This window comes from Mercenaria mercenaria, chromosome 18, assembly GCF_021730395.1.
Source record: "Mercenaria mercenaria strain notata chromosome 18, MADL_Memer_1, whole genome shotgun sequence".
NCBI classification, from domain to species: domain Eukaryota; kingdom Metazoa; phylum Mollusca; class Bivalvia; order Venerida; family Veneridae; genus Mercenaria; species Mercenaria mercenaria.
In genome coordinates, this window is record NC_069378.1 from 56653815 (window position 1) to 56675172 (window position 21358).

The window sequence follows — 21358 nt, forward strand, 5'->3', positions numbered from 1 at the left end:
ATTTACTTATAGCGGTGCAAATTGGTTTTTTAAACACAGTTTCGTTGTCCTTTTGTTTACAATGCTTGTGCTTTCCAAGAAGTGTATTTGAAAAATGGCGTGTTTAAAATATTTGCCTATTCCGTCACAGCTCTTCAATTAAGATGGAAATTCACGTGTGGCACAATCAACCCGTTCAACCCCGTTCTCCCCTACAGGTGCTATTTTTATGCCCCCGAAGGGAGGCATATAGTTTTTGAACCGTCTGTCCGTCTGTCGGTCTGTCAGTCTGTCCGCAATTTTCGTGTCCGGTCCATATCTTTGTCATCGATGGATGGATTTTCAAATAACTTGGCATGAATGTGTACCACAGTAAGACGACGTGTCGCGCGCAAAGACCCAGGTCCGTAGTCTCAAAGGTCAAGGTCACACTTAGACGTTAAAGGTCATTTTTCATGATAGTGCATTGATGGGCGTGTCCGTCCATATCTTTGTCATCCATGATGGGATTTTCAAATAACTTGCATGAATGTGTACCACAGTAAGACGACGTGTCGCGCGCAAGACCCAGGTCCGTATCTCAAAGGTCAAGGTCACACTTAGACGTTAAAGGTCATTTTTCATGATAGTGCATTCGTGTCCGGTCCATATCTTTGTCATCCATGGATGGATTTTCAAATAACTTGGCATGAATGTGTACCACAGTAAGACGACGTGTCGCGCGCAAGATCCAGGTCCGTATCTCAAAGGTCAAGGTCACACTTAGACGTTTAAAGGTCATATTTCATGATAGTGCATTGATGGGCGTGTCCGGTCCATATCTTTGTCATTCATGCATGGATTTTAAAATTATTGGCATGAATGTGTACCACAGTAAGACGACGTGTCGCGCGCAAGACCCAGGTCCATAGGTCAAAGGTCCTAAACTCTAACATCGGCCATAACTATTCATTCAAAGTGCCATCGGGGGCATGTGTCATCCTATGGAGACAGCTCTTGTTCTTTCTTTCTTTTTACACAATTAGAATACTGCGGCCGCTTCGTGAGCTGTGATAGGCACTGTCTAACAGTCCTTGGATAGAAGGAGAATTTGTAGGAGTCTTTGCAAATTGTGTTACGAGTTAAAGTCTACATCTACGGGGATACTCCCAACAATCAATTTCTGATCATAACTGGGAGGTCGGGGCATTTATTAAAAACATGTTGCTATGTTACATGATACATGATATTCATGTGTTAAGAGAGTAAGAGCAGTAATATGTACAGCTTTGTTAAAAATAAAAACAGGATGATGACATTAGTACATATGCGAGTCTAGGTCAGATGTGAAGCACTGAAGGTTCACACTGTCCTTGATGTTATAAGGCAAGGCGTTCCAGTATCTGATCGTGCGGGGGAAAAAGGAGTTCAGTTATAAAGTAGTTATATTTATATTAAAGCAGTATTTTCCATGTTTTCCATGTAAAAGTTGTGTAAAGTTTCAAAAAAAGAGGACCCTAAAACTAAACACATTAGCTAAGAAACCCACATTTTCAAAGGCGATTTGGTGTTGTGTAGATCTACTTGCAACGAAAACGTATTATAAAAATAAAAAAAAAAGATAAAATTAGTTTATCAGAGACAAATAAAAAAATAGTGTCAATACCAGTGCTGCTTTCGGGAATCGAACCCGGACCCAGAAGGGGAAATTTTTGCGTACCTTTGATGACGTCTACAATGCGGAATACCGGAAGTTGTGTATCAATTACCGTGTCGTAGTTTTTCTTTTTATTCGTTTTTCTAATATTGATGCAAGAAACGGCGTTCAGGTGGAAGTAATCTCCTACTTCATAGGTAAATTAAATGTTCTTGATGTAAATTTGTAAGAATAGATTTTGAATTGTAAGATATAACCTGTTGTAATGGGTTTTCGCGATTATCTCAAAACTAAAAATTTGGATTTGAAGGCGTTATTTAGTTTCACTCTTGTTGGGTCTAAGGTTTGACAGTGCTAAATGTTCTAATATGATTTCTACCTCTAAATGACATAGAATAAAATAAAATATAGCTCATGACAGTAGACAAAATGATAATATAATGCAGAGTGGTGCAACCTATGCTCGCGGCACTGGCACTAGAACCGCAAATTTAGCTTTGAGTGGCCTATTTTCATAAATATGTGCATTATTTTTCAATTTATAAAGAAATATAAAAGAAATAGGGCCTTCTTATATATTACGTCCCACCCTCTGTTGCATTAACAGAAAATTTTTATACTGTTTTGTAAAGTTATCTTTTTTATCCAAAACATTTTTATTAGCAAGTCTATTCAAAGAATAGTCTAGCTATTCTACTCACCCTATCGTCAGCATCGGCGTCACACCTTGGTTAAAGTTCTGCATGCAAGTACATATGGCTATCATTTGAAGGCATATAGCTTTGAAACTTATTTTTTCTTTTTCTAAGTCAATTACCAACCTCATTTGGTCAAGTCCCATAACTCTGCATGACATGTATTTTGAGCAAATTATGCCCCCATCTGGACTTGGAAAATCCTGGTTAAAGTTTTACATGCAAGTTACCTTCTCCAAAACTAATGCACATATTTATTTTAAAATTCACATGTGTCTTCGGGGTTATAAAACTAGTCGATAGCATCAAGTCCAATATCTCTGACCTGCATTTTGGCCAGATTATGCCCCTTTTGGATTTAGGAAATCCTGGTTAAGTTTTGCTTGCAAGTTCATACAGCTATTACTTAAAGGCATGCATATAGATTTGAAACTTAATTTTTCTTTTTCTAGATCAATTAACAACCTCACTGGGTCAAGTCCTGTAACTCTGACATGTATTTTGGGCAAATTATGCCCCTTTCTGGACTTAGAAAATCCTGGTTAAAGTTTTACATGCAAGTTACTATCTCCAAAACTAATGCAGATATTGAATTGAAACTTCACATGTGTCTTCGGGGTTATAAAACTAAATGATAGCATCAAGTCCCATAGCTCTGACCTGTATATTGGGCAAATTATGTCCCCTTTTGGACTTAAAAAGTCCTGCATGGTTAAAGTTTTACGTGCAAGTTACTATCTGCAGAACAAATGCAGATTTTAAATTGAAACTTCACATATGCCTTTGAGGTTATAAAACAAGTTGATTGCATTAGTCCCATAACTTTGACATGCATTTTGTTCAAATTATGTCCCCTTTTGAACTCAAAATTTCTGGTTAAAGTTTTGCATGCAAGATACATGTACATGTACTCCAAACAGATACTGGATTGAAACTCTATAGATATTTTAATATTTAGTGTAATATTTTCCTGCTTCTGGGACAATATTTTGAATAGTTGAACACTGCATGGTTGTCTTACAGACAGCTCTTATTCAGTTTACTTGGCAGCTGATGGTAAATCAGAGATAGTTTATCAAATTTTGACATTATTTATATAAAAATGGATACTGACAGTCAGTTTTTTAAGGCATTAAAATTACTGAAAAATTGCATACAACATTGGGTGTTTTAAGAGTGTCAAGCAGACATTTCAAACTTATTTTTGCTTTAAAATATCATAATAGATTACAATCTGTACATTTTTCAGTTTAATTTGCATCGGGCTGCATTGATATATATACTATTTCTAACAAAAGCCTCTTTATTTTCAATTACAATTTAATTTAAAGATTGCATGTGCTTATGGTCTGTAATCAGTTTGCTGCTTATGGACAATTTGCTGAAATTTAGCATCTGTTTGACATTACATAGGATCAGTACTCTTATCGATTAATTTTCACACTTCATCAATAATTGTTACCTGTGTGTACGCTCAATAACATAATTTTCTTATCTGAAAATCAAGAGATGTCTGAAGGATACAACAGGTACACTTTAACCCTTACCAAGCTTTATTTCTATGATGAAATCATCCATCTTTCCATTTGGACAGTACCATTAACTGTTAAAAGGGGTACTTACCAAAAACATACTAACTGAATGGCGAACAGTGCAGTTCATGTCCAGTCTGCATGGATGTACAGGCTAATCATGATCTACATTCTAGTCCGCCCGCTTAGCTCAGTAGGGAGAACGTTGGTCTACGGATCGCGGGGTCGGGAGTTCGATCCTCGGGCAGGGCATATGCTCTCCATGACGATTTGATAAAAGACATTGTATCTGAAATCATTCATCCTCCACCTCTGATAATTCATGTCGGGAAGTTGGCAGTTACTTGTGGAGAACAGGTTTGTACTGGTACAGAATCCAGGAACACTGGTTAGGTTAACTGCCCACCGTTACATGACTGAAATACTGTTGAAAAATGGCGTTAAACCCAAAACAAACAAACAAACAAACATGATGTATGCTGGTCATAAAGACAGAATCAGTCGTGTTTTACTTTAGCATGGTAAGGGTTTAAGGGTGGGATTTAGCAGAAGATCAAAGGCAGATCAAAGGCAGGTCACAGGCACATTTTAAGGGCAGCGGGCGGCAGCGTAAACTGTAAAGGGGCAAGGTAGGGCGCTCCACTGCATCGCTGTAGGAATAACACTTTGACACTGGATACTCCGTCGAGTATTTTTCTTTTTTGTTTGCTGGGATAACATCCGCCATTAGATGAAATTGGCACTTCGTAATTAAATAAATTATACATCAACAAAACCGAATCTTCTTTGTCTAAGCTAGTTTTAAGTTAAAATTTAGTAGGTAAAAATTAAACTGGTTAAGAAGAAATTCAAGACATGTTAGAGAGTGTGATCTTAATGTCAACAAATTCGATGAAAATGTGTGAAGATGACTATTTATGTTTTCAACATCTGTTAACTCTTTTATGCCGGACAGATTGATTCTGCCTTTGCAACCAGTGTAGATCATGATCAGCCTGCACATCCATGCAGTCTGATCAAGATCTGCACTGTTCATCATTCAGTCAATATCTTTTTGGTTAATAGCACCCCTTTTATCAGTTAATGGTACTGTTCAAACCGGAAGATGGACTAGTTCATTATAGAAATTTAGCTGTTTAATGGTTCAGATGTAAATTAATTTACATTTATAAATACTTACAGCTTAGAAACTTCAAATTACCAGCAACTACTGAGATATAGCAGAAATGGATAATGATGAGAGAAGAAAGATGAAGGAACTGTTGAAGGAAAAAGGGTTAGTATTTTTATATGTTACACATATTTTATATTTAGAATACTGACTTATTTGTAACAGGATTTAAATGCATTGGACTTTAACCCTTATCATGCTGGACACAACTTATACTGCCTTTGCAATCATGATCTGCACTGCTCGCCGTTCAGTCAGACTCTTTTTGGTTAGCACCTCTTTTAACAGTAAATTTGACTGTCCAACTTTAAAGATGGACAAGTTTATTATAGAAATTTAGCAGGGTAAGAGTTAAAGGTCTGTAAAAGGCTAATATTTTATTTCCTAATAAGAAAAAACGTTGGTTTGAATAAATAAGTTTTAGTTGATTTGAAACTTAGTTGATGCAGGCCTAAAAAAAATCACAAATAAAAAATTTTATCATTAAATTTGCATGACTGAAATCTGGTTCACATTTTTATGAGTGCAATAGTGCACAAATGATTATAATTCCAGTCTGAAATTGTCTTTTATAAAAAGGACTACCAGTATAAGCAAATGAAAAAAACCCTTCCACCTTAGTACCTTAGTATAATTTTGTGAGCTGTTGTAAGTTGTTGCAAGTTTGATACAGTCTAGGCCCGCCCGCTTGGCTCAGTAGGGAGAGCGTTTGTCTACGGATTACGGGGTTGCGAGTTCGATCCCCGGGCTGGGCGTATGTTCTCCATGACGATATGATAAAAGAAATTGTGTCTGAAATCATTCGTCCTCCACCTCTGATAATTCATGTGGGGAAGTTGGCAGTTACTTGCGTAGAACAGGTTTGTACTGGTATGAAATACAGGAACACTGGTTAGGTTAACTGCCCATTGTTACATGACTGAAATACTGTTGAAAAACTGCGTTAAACCCAAAACAAATAAACAAATTGATACAGTCTAAAGATTTGTCATTTGATACAGTCTAAAAGATTTTGCAGATCACAAACAGGTATTAAATAGTTTTCCCTATATATTCTATATAAAACTGACATTTTTTAAAGAGCTACTAAACATAGCTAGACCGATTTCAGAGAACAAATCCTTACCTCATTTTAAAGAGTTACGATAAAACTGATATAAAATGAAGAGAAAAGTAGGGGTCATTTTCTTCTAAGAGAAATTTCTCTGGTCACATTTACTTACTGTAAAATCACATCAAAATCACACTGCTGTGACCTGGAAGTACTACTCATACTAAAATTGAGCTTCACTTCACCAAATACAACCTGCTCTCCAATTTTTCCTACCAAAATGTCAAAAATACATCCACAATGAAATTTCAACAGAGGCTTGCTTTAATTTAGACCTCTGTTGCCATGCCAAGTGAAAAATTAATGTTCAAATACCTGGCAGCCTGTAGAAAGTCTATTTATAAACAGATTTTGCTCAAACTTTACATAAAGTTTTAATGTTGAAATTTAAACTTTATAAATGTACAGGAAGGAAGATGAACCTTTACAGTGGATGTACAAGCAAAATAAACCTGACACAGAGGACTATCTTCTGGGAAAGAGACTGGACAAGTTTGAGGAGAAAGAAGAGACAAAAGAAGGTAAGTAACTCTGTATAGGGCAACTTCAATTATTTTTTTTTCTTGCCCAGTCCCAATATTTGCTTGCCAAAATTTAACATGATGATGTGTTTTTCCACTGTAAAGCTATCTCTGGTAAAAAGGGCAGTCTCAAAGTCAAAAAGTATTTGTTTTTAGCTCACCTGTCACATAGTGACAAAGTGAGCTTTTGTGATCACCCTTCGTCCGTCATCCATCGTTTGTGCATCCGTGCGTCCGTCCGTCAACAATTTCGTGTCTGCACGATAGTGGTTTCGTTTATGATTTTATTTTAACCAAACCTGCACACAACTTGTATCACCATAAGATCTCGGTTCCTTTTTAGCTCGACTATTCGAAGAATAAGTAGAGCTATCCTACTCACCACGGCGTCGGTGTCGGCGTCGGCGTCACACCCTGGTTAAGTTTTCCGTACCAGTCCCCTTTTTGACAAAGTCTTTTGAGATAAAGCTTTGAAACTTTCAACTCTTGTTTACCATCACCATGTCCAGTTATAGACAAGAGAACATAACTCCATCTACAATTTTGGCTGAATTATGGCCCCTTTTTGACTTAGAAATCTTGGTTAAGTTTTTAGTACCAGTCCACATTTTGACAAAGTCTTTTGAGATAAAGCTTTGAAACTTTCAACACTTGTTAACCATTACCATGTTCAGTTATAGGCAAGAGTACATAACTCCATCAAGGATTTTGGCTGAATTATGGCCCCTTTTGACTTACAGATCTTGGTTAAATTTTTTTACCAGTTCATATTTTGTGTAAAGTGTTTGACATATGGCTTTGAAACTTTTATAACTTGTTCATTATAATAGTCTCTATCAGTAGACAAGAGTACATAACTCTGTCATCAATTTTGGCTGAATTATGGCCCTTTTTGGATTTGGAAATTGGTTCTGTTTTCGTACATGTCCACATTTTGTCAAAATTATTTGACAAATGGCTTTTAAAAGTTTAAACACTTGTTTATCATCATGATTTCCATCTGTAGGCAAGAGTACATAACTCTGACAACTATATTAGCTGAATTATGGCCCTTTTTGAACTTTGAAATTTGTTCAGGTTTTCTTACAAGTTCGCGTTTTGTCAAAACTATTTGAACTGTGGCTTTGAAACTTTTAACACTAGTTTATCAACATGATTTCCATATGTAGGTGAGAGTACATAATTCTATCAACTTTTTTGACTGAATTATGGCCCTTTTTGGACTTAGAAATTGGTTAAATTTTTCATACAAATCCATATTTTGCCTAACTTATAACATAACATATTTTCTGAAAATCTATGGTAATATTTTGACCCCATTCTTCAATCAATTTTTCGAATAGTCGAGCGCGCTGTCATCCGACAGCTCTTGTTTGAACTGGCCAGATCCTGTTACAGGTTCCAGAGTTATGGCTCCTGAAAGGGCCAAAATTAGCTATTTTGACCTTGTCTGCACAATAGCAGCTTTATTTATAGTTTGATTTTTACCAAACTGGCGCACAACTTGTATCACCATAAGATCTTGGTTCCTTTCTGGAACTGGTCAGATTCCTTTATGGGTTCCAGAGTTATGGCCCCTGAAAGGGCCAGAATTAGCTATTTTGACCTTGTCTGCACAATAGCAGCTTCATTTATGATTTTATTTTAACCAAACTTGCACACAACTTGTATCACCATATGATCTTGGTTCCTTTCTTGAACTGGCGAGATTCCATTATGAGTTCCAGAGTGATGGCCCCTGAAAGGGCCAGAATCAGCTATTTTGACCTTGTCTGCACAATAGCAGCTTCATTTATGTTTTGAATTTAATAAGACTTGCAGAAAACTTGTGTCACCATAAGATCTTGGTTCTTTTGTTGAACTGGCCAGATCCCATAATGGGTTCCAGAGTTATGGCCCCTGAAAGGGCAAAAATTAGCTGTTTTGACCTTGTCTGCACAATAGCAGCTTCATTTATGACTTGATTTTAACCAGACTTGCACACAGCTTGTATCACCACAAGATCTTGCTTCCTTTCTTGAACTGGCCAGATTCCACCATGGGTTCCAGAGTTATGGCCCCTTAAAGGTCCAAAATTGGCTATTTTGGCTTTTGCAGCCATATAGAGACTTCATTTATGGTTTTATTTGATACAAACTTCCAAAATATCTTCAACAACAATAAATCTTAGATTCCATGGCAAATCAGATCCAATCGTAGGTTCCAGAGTTATTTTATATCTGATTACCTCCCCTGATTGTAATCAAAATGGATTTATATCAGTAAGTACTTATAGGACTTATTTGAAATTTCATTATTGTCATTAGTTGGACTGAGACAATCAGGGTAGGTAACTATGGACTGATTTTATGTCAGATTACCTGCCTTTATTTCAAATTAAAATGGGTATATCTCCGTAACTAAAGAAGATACTGATCTGAAATTTCATTTATGTCAACAGATTTATTTGGCAGATCCTTCTTTTGTTCACTTACAGTAAATTTTTTTTTTAATTACTTCCCTTTTACGTTACTATAAATAGCTTATTTTTAGTAACTTTTTTATTATTGGCCATAGGGAAAAACCGAGAGCACTTTTCTTTGGTACAATATGGATGGTACCTCCAATTTTTAGGTGTATTTTGACATATCTGTACCTTGTAAGATTTTTTTTTTCTTTTTGGTTAAATTTCTTCCCTTTGTTGTTACTGTCCTTTGGACTTAGATATTTTTTCTGAGGACCTTCTTGTCCTCAAGTGCAATGATAACAGGTGAGCGATATAGGGCCATCATGGCCCTCTTGTTTCCCAGTTGTGAATTGAAAGTTCCTAAATGATTGTTAATACATAAGGTTTTGCTGCTTTTAGCTCACCTGTCACATAGTGACAACGTGAGCTTTTGTGATCACCCTTCGTCCGTCGTCAGTCCGTGTGTCTCGTGCGTCCGTGCATGCGTGCGTCAACAATTTCTTGTCTGCACGATAGTGGTTTCATTTATGATTTTATTTTAACCAAACTTGCACACAACTTGTATCACCATAAGATCTCGGTTCCTTTCTTGAACTGGCCAGATCCCGTTATGGGTTTCAGAGTTATGGCCCCTGAAAGGGCCAGAATTAGCTATTTTGACCTTGTCTGCACAATAGCAGCTTTATTTATGATTTGATTTTTACCAAACTGGCACACAACTTGTATCACCATAAGATCCTGGTTCCTTTCTTGAACTGGCCAGATTCCATTATGGGTTCTAGAGTTATGGCCCCTGAAAGGGCCAGAATTAGATATTTTGACCTTGTCTGCACAATAGCAGCGTCATTTATGATTTTATTTTAACCAAACTTGCACACAACTTGTATCACCATAAGATCTTGGTTCCTTTCTTGAGCTGGCGAGATTCCTTTATGGGTTCTAGAGTTATGACCCCTGAAAGGGCCAAAATTAGCTATTTTGACCTTGTCTGCACAATAGCAGCTTCAATTATGATTTGAATTTAATCAAACTTGCACAAAACTTGTGTCACCATAAGATCTCAGTTCCTTTCTTGAACTGGCTAGATCCCATAATGGGTTCCAGAGTTATGGCCCCTGAAAGGGCCAAAATTATCTATTTTGACCTTGTCTGCACAATAGCAGCTTCATTTATGATTTTATTTTAACCAAACTTGCACACAACTTGTAAGTTGTATCACCACAAGGTCTTGGTTCTTTTCTTGAACTGGCCAAATTCCATCATGGGTTCCAGAGTTATGGCCCCATAAAGGTCCAAAATCGGCTATTTTGGCTTTTGCAGCCATATAGAGACTTCATTTATGGTTTTATTTGATACAAACTTCCAAAATATCTTCAACAACAATAAATCTTAGATTCCATGACAAATCAGATCCAATCGTAGGTTCCAGAGTTATTTTATATCTGATTACCTCCCCTGATTGTAATCAAAATGGATTTGTATCAGTAAGTACTTATAGGACTTATTTGAAATTTCATTATTGTCATTAGTTGGACTGAGACAGTCAGGGTAGATAACTATGGACTGATTTTATGTTAAATTACCTGCCTTTATTTCAAATTAAAATGGGTATATCTCCGTAACTAATGAAGATACTGATCTGAAATTTCATTTATGTCAACAGATTTATTTGGCAGAGCCTTCTTTTGTTCACTTACAATATTTTTTTTTAATTACTTCCCTTTTACGTTACTATAAATAGCTTATTTTTAGTAACTTTTTTATTATTGGCCATAGGAAAAAACCGAGACCACTTTCTATGGTACAACATGGATGGTACCTCCAATTTTTAGGTGTATTTTGACATATCTGTATCTTGTAAGAATTGTTTTTTCTTTTTGGTTAAATTTCTTCCCTTTGTTGTTCCTGTCCTTTGGACTTAAATATTTTTACTGAGGACCTTCTTGTCCTCAAGTGCAATGATAACAGGTGAGCGATATAGGGCCATCATGGCCCTCTTGTATAATAGTTTTGCTACTGTGATACCAGTATGTAATAAACAAAAGAATATATTTATGTCTCCCACCACACAGTGGTGTGGGAGACATATTGATTTACTCCAGTCTGTCTGTCTGTCTGTCACAAAGCTTGTCCGCACTCTAAATCGAACATTTCTCATCCGATCTTCACCAAACTTCAGTAAAATGTGTCTGCCAATAAGTGCCCGGCCAAGTTAGATAACTAGCCAAATTGACCTAGGCACTTCGGAATTATGGCCCTTGATTTACCAGAAACACTCAGATTACTTGCGCAGGTTTACCCCTAAACCGGCGCCTATACTACTAGTAGGCGTCCTTTTGATGTCAAGAAAGCGCATGCACATGTGGATTAAGTAAACAGTATATAAAGACTGACTTACTATTTAGATGATTAGGCAGTTGTGGGAGACATGCGCTTTTCTCAAAAGCATCTCTATTGTTTAAGTGTTATTGAAATACCATCAATTTACTCCAAAATGATATCTTTATACATTGTATGTATCATTGTTTCATTTGAATTTTTCCCAATTTGGATAAATTCTAGGACATTTTGGTGGCATTCCCAAAATTATTAAAAAAGGCTTGGCACAACAGCAATAAATATATTAGTGCAAGATATTTTGAGAATTATTTCTTGGGATCTTTCATATATTTTGCTTGCCCCAAGGGCAACTGAGTATGAATTTTTGCTTGCCAGCACTCTACTGTTACCTGCCCTGGACAGTTATGAAGATCTAGCCTTGTCAGTATCATGTTACTATATAGCTTATCCCGATACTGAAATATGAATTTTACTTGGTTACGGGAACAAGTTGATACTGATACAGAATTCAAGGACATTTGCAAGGACTACTGGCTGTCGTTTATATAACTGAAATACTATTGAAAAGTGGCATTGCACCCAAGTCTTATACATGTATGTTAATAATAATAAGTGTTTAAACTAAATTAAACAAATATTTACACATTATGTTGCCTTGTAATTTATTCCTGTGTTCTTATTTCTAGCTGATTGTTTCACAGTGTTTGACATGTATGCTTGTGTTGTAATACTTAACCTTTAGCATGCTAGATAAATTGTCATCTGCTGGAAATGTTGTCTGCTAAAATTGTAAAGTTCATTCAATTTGCTCCAAAATTGGAAGAGAGTAGCAAACAGCTTGTAACCTGATCAGACGCCGATTTAATCGGCATCTGATCTGGTTCCAAGCTGTTTGCAAAGGCTGTTAAATTCGCCTGCAGCAGGCTAAGGGTTAAGTAGTATTTATGTTTGATTTCAGACAGCTATGGAGCATTGTTCAGTGAGAGAATTCAGCACAACATTGAGAAGGATGCCCAGTCAAAAATGAGAGAGGACCCACTGTTTGCAATCAGGTAAAGTTTTTAGTCTTACATCTAATGAGAGGGGGTCGACTGTTTGCAGTCAGGTAAAATTTTGATAGAGCCCTTAGATTTATCCTTCATCCATCTGTCAGAATTTGTGCCATTCATATGGCAAAATAAGTATCCAGAGTCGTCAAACCTCACAGGATTGATGTTCAGCACAGGAAGCTGTGCAGCAGGGTTTGTTATTTGTAATGGCCATATGCATTTGTTGGTTTGTTTTGGGTTTAAGCCGTTTTCAACAGTATTTCAGTCATGTAACGGCAGGCAGTTAACCTAACCAGTGTTCCTCGATTCTGGAACAGTACAAACCTGTTCTCCACAAGTAACTGCCAACTTCCCCCCATGAATCAGAGGTGGAGGACTAATGATTTCAGACACAATGTTGAAAAATTTGCATAAAAGGGCCTAAAGGATCCTTTGTGTTGCGTGTATGGTATTTCAAGAAGTATTTGACCCAGATTATGAGACATTACAGGAATATTATTCAGCATGTGAAGTTGTGCATTTTGGGTTTTGTTAGAGATATCACTCAGTCAGACAAGAGTTATGGTCATGGACTTAGTCAAAAATATGTATAAATATCCATAAAGGTTGTGTCGCACATATCTCGGAAAGTATTTGATCTAGGGTCATGAAACATCATAGGATTATTATGCTGCATGTGAAGTTATACATCTGGGATTTCATTCGAGACTTATAATTGCAATAATTTCACACAAATGGTCCATGTGTAATCTCCACCAAGATTGTTATTTCAATTCATTTAAAAAGATGGTCCCCAGAGGGCGTGGTCATTTCCTATATTTCTATACATGTAGTGGAAACTTTGAAAATCTTTTTGTGTGAAACTGCCAGCCAGATGTTCAAATGATTTCACACAAATTGTCTTTGTGTGACCTTTTACCAAGATTGTTTTGAGTGTAAAAAAAAAACATGGCCACCAGAGGTCACTTATTCTCTATATGTTTATATTGGAAACTTTAAAAATGTTCTTGTTAGAAACAGCAGGTCTTATTTTACACTTTGTGTTTCTTAATTGATATTTGGCATGTGATATCAGCTTCTCTGAATCCATAATAGATAGAGCCTTAATAAAAGGTTTGTGGGCATAATATCTCAGCCAAGTTGATAACCAGCCAAATCGGTCAAGGCACTATTGGATTATGGCCCTTGAATTACACAAAATCTGCAAATTTATTCGTCTGCTCTCTAAGTTGAACAGTTTTTATCTGATCTTCACTAAACTTGCTCATAATGTTTGTGGGCATCTCGTCCAAATTTGATAACCAGCTAAATTGCTCCAGGCACTCTTGGATTATGGCCCTTGAAATACTCGAAATCTGCAAATTTAGCCTTGTCCGCCATCTAAGTGGAACAGTTTTTATCTGATCTTCACCAAACTTGCTGATAATGTTGGTGGGCATAATATCTCATCCAAGTTTGTTTACCAGCCAAATGGCCCCAGACACTCTTGGATTATGGCCCTTGAATTACTCAAAATCTTTTTATGATACGTAATTGTTTGTCTGAATATTTAGACCTGCATGTTTTGTGACAGGGCACTCTCGCTAGCTCATCTGATTTTTTCCAAAAAAAAAAAAAAGAAGATAAGTTATTGTCATCACTTGATTGGCGTTGGTGTTGGCATTGCCTGGTTAAGTTTAAATTAAACAATAATTTAATGTTAGGTTTCTCTCCATGTAGTTCTAATATTCTCCACAAACCTCAGTTGAGTATTAAATGTTCTATCAGTAATATGGGTTGCTGGTACAAGATCAACATGTATACCTCTTTTTCCTCCATATTCATTGCTATAAATGAACTGCATCTTATATGCCGGACCATTTCTGCCCGCAGATTCTTTAAAATCTAGTTCTCGTGTTGCACACGGAGAGGTATAACGTAAGGATTTGCAAACATAATTTTTGATATAAAAAAAAATGCTTGAAAATGTGTTCTTGCAGATAGAAGAGGAAGAATAAAGTCAAACTCATCTGGAAAGTTGTTCTTTGTTCTGTCATAAAAGCTACCAACCTTTATGATAGTGCTTTTGGTAGTTTGGTGATGTGCTAGTATCTGATCAACTAGATCCTGCACAAAAGTCTCTCTCCCTGTCTGAATAAACTGAACCTCTTCCTGTTCTATTTTGAAAACACGTTCCGTTTCATAAACATCATTCAAATACAATTCCAGGTTGCTTTGGGGTTTTTTATATGAAAGTAAATTCCCCATCTTAAAGTCAAGATTTACTATTTTATCTGATTTTTTAAAGACTTTTAACTAGTGTTATTTTTCCTTTAACACCCACTTTATTCTGTTTGATTCTGTACTTTCCTTTAGTTTGAAAATGTTATTTCCCCACAAAAGTATGCCTACTTTCAGCATACTTTGAACTTACTCTAGTATGATACTCAGTGTGTAATGTGTACTACTCATCACAGATAATATTGTTATAAAAAAGATAAAACCAACATTCTATATCAGGTCTCGTTGATCATACAGCCAAGCAAACAACATGTAGAATTTTAGTTTAACTTCACATATTTAGATATTCTTGACCAAATTGGTATTAGTTTCTTTCATATTCCGAGGATGTTGGTGTAACTGAACTCGGTGAAAAAGTTCTAATTAAACTTTTTCCATGCTAGATTTCTAAAATGGATTGGTCCATCCAATTTGCTCAGTACTACTTTTTTCAAATGAGTGTTTACTGAAAATTAGCTTGCTGAATAACAAACTACAGATTAGGATAATCTGCTCTGGTCGCAAACGCAAAACCACTAGCTGCCAGCAGGCTATAGGTTGAAATTTTCAGGCACTAGTTACAGGCATATTCTTTTAATTTCAATAAAGTGCTGCTTTCTTTGTATGCATTGGTCTGTTAAATATATTATGTGATTTGAACACTACAGTTGAACAGTTTCATTTGTTATGTTTAAACAGTAAGATCTGAGTTGTAGAATCTTTCTCTAAATCTGAAATGCAAAAGTTTCACAGTAGGTAAAATGAATATACAAGCTACTAAGACAGAGCAACTGCTTCAAGTGTGAGGGGTCATGGGTTTGGTTCCAGGCCATGTCATACCAAAGACATGAAAAATGGTACTAGAAGCATCCCACTTGACTTAAGAATTTCCTTACAGGTGTGTAATCCATAAACTGATCTTCGTGAAATTTAACACAATTATATATCACTATAGGGCAGTGATGCATGCACATCTTTCAGCAGGATCTCTTCAGTAATTACAGACTTATTGCCCTTTGATTCATCATAAAATCCCACAAAACAAAGTTACTCATTGATGGATTTTCATGGAACTTTGTTAATACAAATACATGACTTTTGTATAGATCACTATAAGGCAATTTTTAGCTCGACTATTTGAAGAATAAGTAGAGCTATCCTACTCACCACAGCGTCACACTTTGGTTAAGTTTTTCGTACCAGTCCACATTTTGACAAAGTCTTTTGAGATAAAGCTTTGAAACTTTCAACACTTGTTTACCATCACCATGTACAGTTATAGGCAAGAGTACATAACTCCATCAAGGATTTTGGCTGAATTATGGCCCCTTTTGACTTAGAAATCTTGGTTAAGTTTTTCGTACCAGTTCATATTTTGACAAAGTCTTTTGAGATAAAGTTTTGAAACTTGAAATCAACACTTGTTTACCATCACCATGTCCAGTTATAGGCAAGAGTACATAACTCCATCAAAGATTTTGGCTGAATTATGGCCCCTTTTGACTTAGAAATCTTGGTTAAGTTTTTTGTACCAGTCCACATTTTGAAAAAATCTTTTGAGATAAAGCTTTGAAACTTTCAACACTTGTTTTCCATCACCATGTCCAGTTATAGACAAGAGTACATAACTCCATCAAGGATTTTGGCTGAATTATGGCCTCTTTTGACTTAGAAATTTTGGTTAAGTTTTTCGTACCAGTTCATATTTTGTGTGAAGTGTTTTACATATGGCTTTGAAACTTTCATCACTTGTTCAGTATTATAGTCTCTATCTGTAGGCAAGAGTACATAACTCTGTCATCTATTTTGGCTGAATTATGGCCCTTTTTGGACTTGGAAATTGGTTCTGTTTTCGTACAAGTCTGCATTTTGTTAAAATTATTTGACATATGGCTTTTAAACTTTGAACACTTGTTTATCATCATGATTTCCATCTTTAGGCAAGAGTACATAGTTCTGACAACTATTTTGGCTGAATTATGGCCCTTTTTGGACTTGGAAATCAGTTAAATATTTCATACTGTTCCATATTTTGTTTAAACTGTTTGACTTTGAAACTTTGTACACTTCATTTCCATCATGGTCACATATTTCCATTTAGTGCAATATCGAAATCCACAAATACAGGAACATGGTTTGTCTAATCTATTTTTTTCTTTTGTCTGAAAATCTGTGGTAATATTTTGACCCCATTCTCCAATCATTTCTTTGAATAGTCGAGCGCTCTGTCATCCTACAGCTCTTGTTTCCCTTGATTTTGTAAATGATACATGTAGGTACCAAAAAACCATTGCAAGATCTTTTTGTACATGCCATTATGTATATCTGGAAATTAGATATCTTTCAAAATCAAGTCTCTCATATCATAAAACATCCTATTCAGAACTGAGCAGGGGATATAAATTCACTGAAATAGCTGGTTTTACTGTTTGTACAGTAGAGGGAAAGCAGTAGCTACTCATGTAAGGGCTGTAGATGAGATTTTGTCTCTTGATTCTAAGGCTGTACTTCCTTTGAGTCTAGAGTTGACCATGAACTGTGTACTCATTACTAAGTCAAAGCAATGAAAGAACCTAAGAATCAGTCATCAAAAGTTGATATTTAATATGCTTACACTTTTAAATAGTAAATCTTAAAACTTTACACCAGGTTTAGAATAAAATGGGTTAGATTCAAAGGCCAAAGGTTTTAGTGGTTTAAAAATTGTTACAGGCACAAAGAAGAAGAGGCAAAAAGACGTTTATTGGACAATCCGGTGAAAATGAAAAGACTACAGCAAGCAGTATGATTATTTTAATGTTTGATTTTCTGATTTAGTTGAAATTGTGCATTCTGTGCTCACCAGAGCGCAATGTGCTCAGTGTAGCTAATATCTAGTATGATCACCTACTGTCTGATGTCTGTCTGTCCAGCTACACTTTTCTGCAAATGACATCTCTGCTGAAACTAGTGGTTGGAATAAGATAAAACTTAGTAGCCATTTTGCTGTGGTCCTCTATCAAGTTCAAATGTTTCAAAAAAAATTTAAATGATTTCTTCAATTGAATCCCCTGATGGACATTTACCAACCTTGTGTGTAGAATAATTAGAAGGTCTTTTTCTGGGGGCACTTTGTCTCTGTCGGTTGCGACTAGAGCTAAAATAGAAATACCTTTAAAGGACTTCTTATGAATCTCTTGATCGCAGGGGCCACTAGAGCTGAAATTAAAAATTACGATTTTTATGCCCCCGAAGGGAGGCATATAGTTTTTGAACCGTCTGTCTGTCGGTCTGTCAGTCTGTCGGTCTGTCCGCAATTTTCGTGTCCGGTCCATATCTTTGTCATCCATGGATGGATTTTCAAATAAATTGGCATGAATGTGTACCACAGTAAGACGACGTGTCGCGCGCAAGACCCAGGTCTGTAGCTCAAAGGTCAAGGTCACACTTAGACGTTAAAGGTCCTTTTTCATGATAGTGCATTCGTGTCCGGTCCATATCTTTGTCATCCATGGATTGATTTTCAAATAACTTGGCATGAATGTGTACCACAGTAAGACGACTTGTCGCGCGCAAGACTCAGGTCCGTCGCTCAAAGGTCAAGGTCACACTTAGACTTTAAAGGTCCTTTTTCATGATAGTGCATTCGTGTCCGGTCCATATCTTTGTCATCCATGGATGGATTTTCAAATAACTTGGCATGAATGTGTACCACAGTAAGACGACGTGTCGTGCGCAAGACCCAGGTCCGTAGCTCAAAGATCAAGGTCACACTTAGACGTTAAAGGTCATATTTCATGATAGTGCATTGATGGGCGTGTCCAGTCCATATCTTTGTCATTCATGCATGGATTTTAAAATTATTGGGCATGAATGTGTACCACAGTAAGACGACGTGTCGCGCGCAAGACCCAGGTCTGTAGGTCAAAGGTCCTAAACTCTAACATCGGCCATAACTATTCATTCAAAGTGCCATCGGGGGCATGTGTCATCCTATGGAGACAGCTCTTGTTTTCTGATGAACCGCTAGATGGATCTTTATTTGACTTGAAGTTGTCCCCAAAATATGTTAAGATATTTAGTCCCTATAGCTAAAAATAGAAATGCCTTTGAATAAGTTCTACCTATGAACCAGGGGTTGTACACATCCATACTGTGATTATCTACCAGTATACAGGTTTATAGTGTTTACTGTATGAAATCTAATGCATAGTAATGGGAAGACACATTATTTGTTTGTTAACATAAACTATATGAAGTAACTTTTGAGGGGCCTCTGTGGCCGAGTGGTTATGGTCGCTGATTTCAAATCACTTGCCCCTCATCGATGTGGGTTTGAGCCTCACTCGGGGCGTTGAATTCTTCATATGAGGAAGCCATCCAGCTGGCTTACGGAAGGTCGGTGGTTTTACCCAGGTGCCCGCTTGTGATGAAATAATGCACGGAGGGGCACCTGGGGTCTTCCTCCACCATTGAAGCTGGAAAATCGCCATATGACCTTTAACTGTGTCGGTGCAACGTTATACCACACCCCCCAACCCCACCCCTCCAAAAAAGTAACTTTTTTTTTTGTAAACATGAGATTTGAATCTAATATACCTTTAAAGTCGCGTGTCAAATGATTCTCAAGGTTTTCTCAGACTTAAATTTTTGAAAAACAGAAGTCCATAGAATGGTGAAGGCTTGATACATAGTTTGATTTACTTCCTCTAGGATGTTCTTAACCCTTGAGAAAATATGGAGTGTGTAAATCCAGTATTGCATGATTTCAAACTTTATATAGCAGACTCCATGTTGTTAAGGTAGCTGACTTTGAATCACATGACCATTACCGCTTGGTGATTGAAATCTCCTTTTGGAGAAGAAGTATTCTACTTAGTTAGCTATTCAGCTAGTTGAGGGAAAGTCGGTGTTCTATTCAGGTGCCTGCCCATGCCTGACACAATGCTTTGGTGACACCAAGGGCTTTCCTCTACCATTAAAAGCTAGAAAGTTGCTATTTCACCTATACTTGGGTCAGTATGATGTCAAGTCAAGTAAAATAAACAACACGAATTTTATGTAGAGCGGGTTCGGGGTTATTTGGCCGTTTAATTAATTCAGTACCATATTAGGAACATTCTAGTTTCGATTTAGTATTCTAGTGAGTCTAAATATAGATCAGACTGTCCCACACATTTTCAGGGGTTAATTGTGGTAAAACATTGTACGAATTGATAACCAGTCAATGTAATTACTGTCCAGTGTCGTCGGTCCATGTTGGCCGTTTTAGGTGCTGGCCGGCCACACAGTCGGGTTTCACCGGCCGAGACAAAGTTTTTAAAAAGACAATGCTGTTTTGATAAAAAAATCGTAATAATTCTTTAATGAATTAAATTAAGCACTCAAAATTCATTTGAAACATATCTACGTCATAAATTTGCAAGAACAAACATGTAGAGCATGTCATATTCCGTAAATCCTTTAAAAATTAATGCAGAATCAATTTCAGTATTTAAGAATGTAGACAAAGTAACAGAAGTAGCATGGTCAGTATCATTAATCATTTAGGGTGATGACTATGATCTATGTGAAACTTTTGTTACTTTGTCTACATTCCTAAAATCTGAAAAATCTAATCCACAATAGTCACACACACATAGAAATCTAATGTTACCTGTTCATTAGTCAATTTCAAACATGCAACACATGCCCAGTGCCCAGTAAGCCCTGGAACACCAGATTGTTGGGTTAAACGTACGTCACACTGACACAGTGGTGACTTGCCTGCATTTGATGGTGGAAAAAGACCCCCGGGCAACATGGTGAAGGGCAAGTGGTTCTGTGTCAGCGACCTCAACCACTTGGCCACGGAGGCCCTTTTGGACACTGGCTACTTCTTAATGCCGACTCGTATACTAGTATAAAAGACAGAAAAATATTGAAATAGTGTTTTTGTAGAATTAGAGTTGTCCCAAAGATTAATGCGTTAGGCCCTCAGTGCCCACAAACGTATTATTAGGCTAAAGCTCACTTGTGTACATTTACAGATCAAAACACGCAAAGTGGAAGTTATAATATGTTTTTTCATATCTTGACAAAAATGTAGTTCTATATTTAATTTAGTCATAAGAAAATAAAATACAGCAGTTTTGGGTTCGAAATGAGATCGCCAAGATAACAAACAACACTGCTCTTGAAACAACTTTGCTCTTGAGTAACATGGGAATCCAGTCTGAAACTTTCATACTTTTTTTACTACCTGCAAATTGACAAGCTGATAATGATAATTGACGAATGAATGATAAACTTGATGGATGCCAATTAATACTAATTAGAGCAAATTTAGTGGGATCTTTATTAATGCGTGATTTCTTCTGATTTAAACAATTAGAATAGTTACTAGTATTTATATTTTGGTATATAACATTTTATTATAGATATCATTATAATATTATAAAGTCATTAGATCTAGGTCTCTGTACTTTTTCACTTAAATGATTTTTTGTGCAAGTGTCAAGAGTTGACAAGAATTGTAAAAATTTCGTCGGCCATCCTCGGCCACCCTAAAAATAGAAACATCTTCAACCTCCATCAAGCGTTTACGAACAGATTATACGATAACGATTTATAAGATTGTAAACTCGATTCCTCGAAACTA

General features: G+C 36.5%; 1 protein-coding gene across 1 annotated transcript in view; it reads left to right on the plus strand.

Moving 5' to 3' along the window:
* The first annotated feature begins 1156 nt into the window (after positions 1 to 1156).
* Positions 1157 to 21358, plus strand: part of LOC128550675 (pre-mRNA-splicing factor CWC25 homolog) — a 28434-nt gene continuing 8232 nt past the window's right edge. Inside the window, exons 1-5 of the mRNA XM_053530182.1 lie at positions 1157 to 1812; positions 5025 to 5118; positions 6533 to 6645; positions 12390 to 12483; positions 17452 to 17521. Of these exons, the coding sequence (XP_053386157.1) occupies positions 5069 to 5118; positions 6533 to 6645; positions 12390 to 12483; positions 17452 to 17521 (327 nt within the window). The 5' untranslated portion in view covers positions 1157 to 1812; positions 5025 to 5068. The remainder of the gene's footprint in view (positions 1813 to 5024; positions 5119 to 6532; positions 6646 to 12389; positions 12484 to 17451; positions 17522 to 21358) is intronic.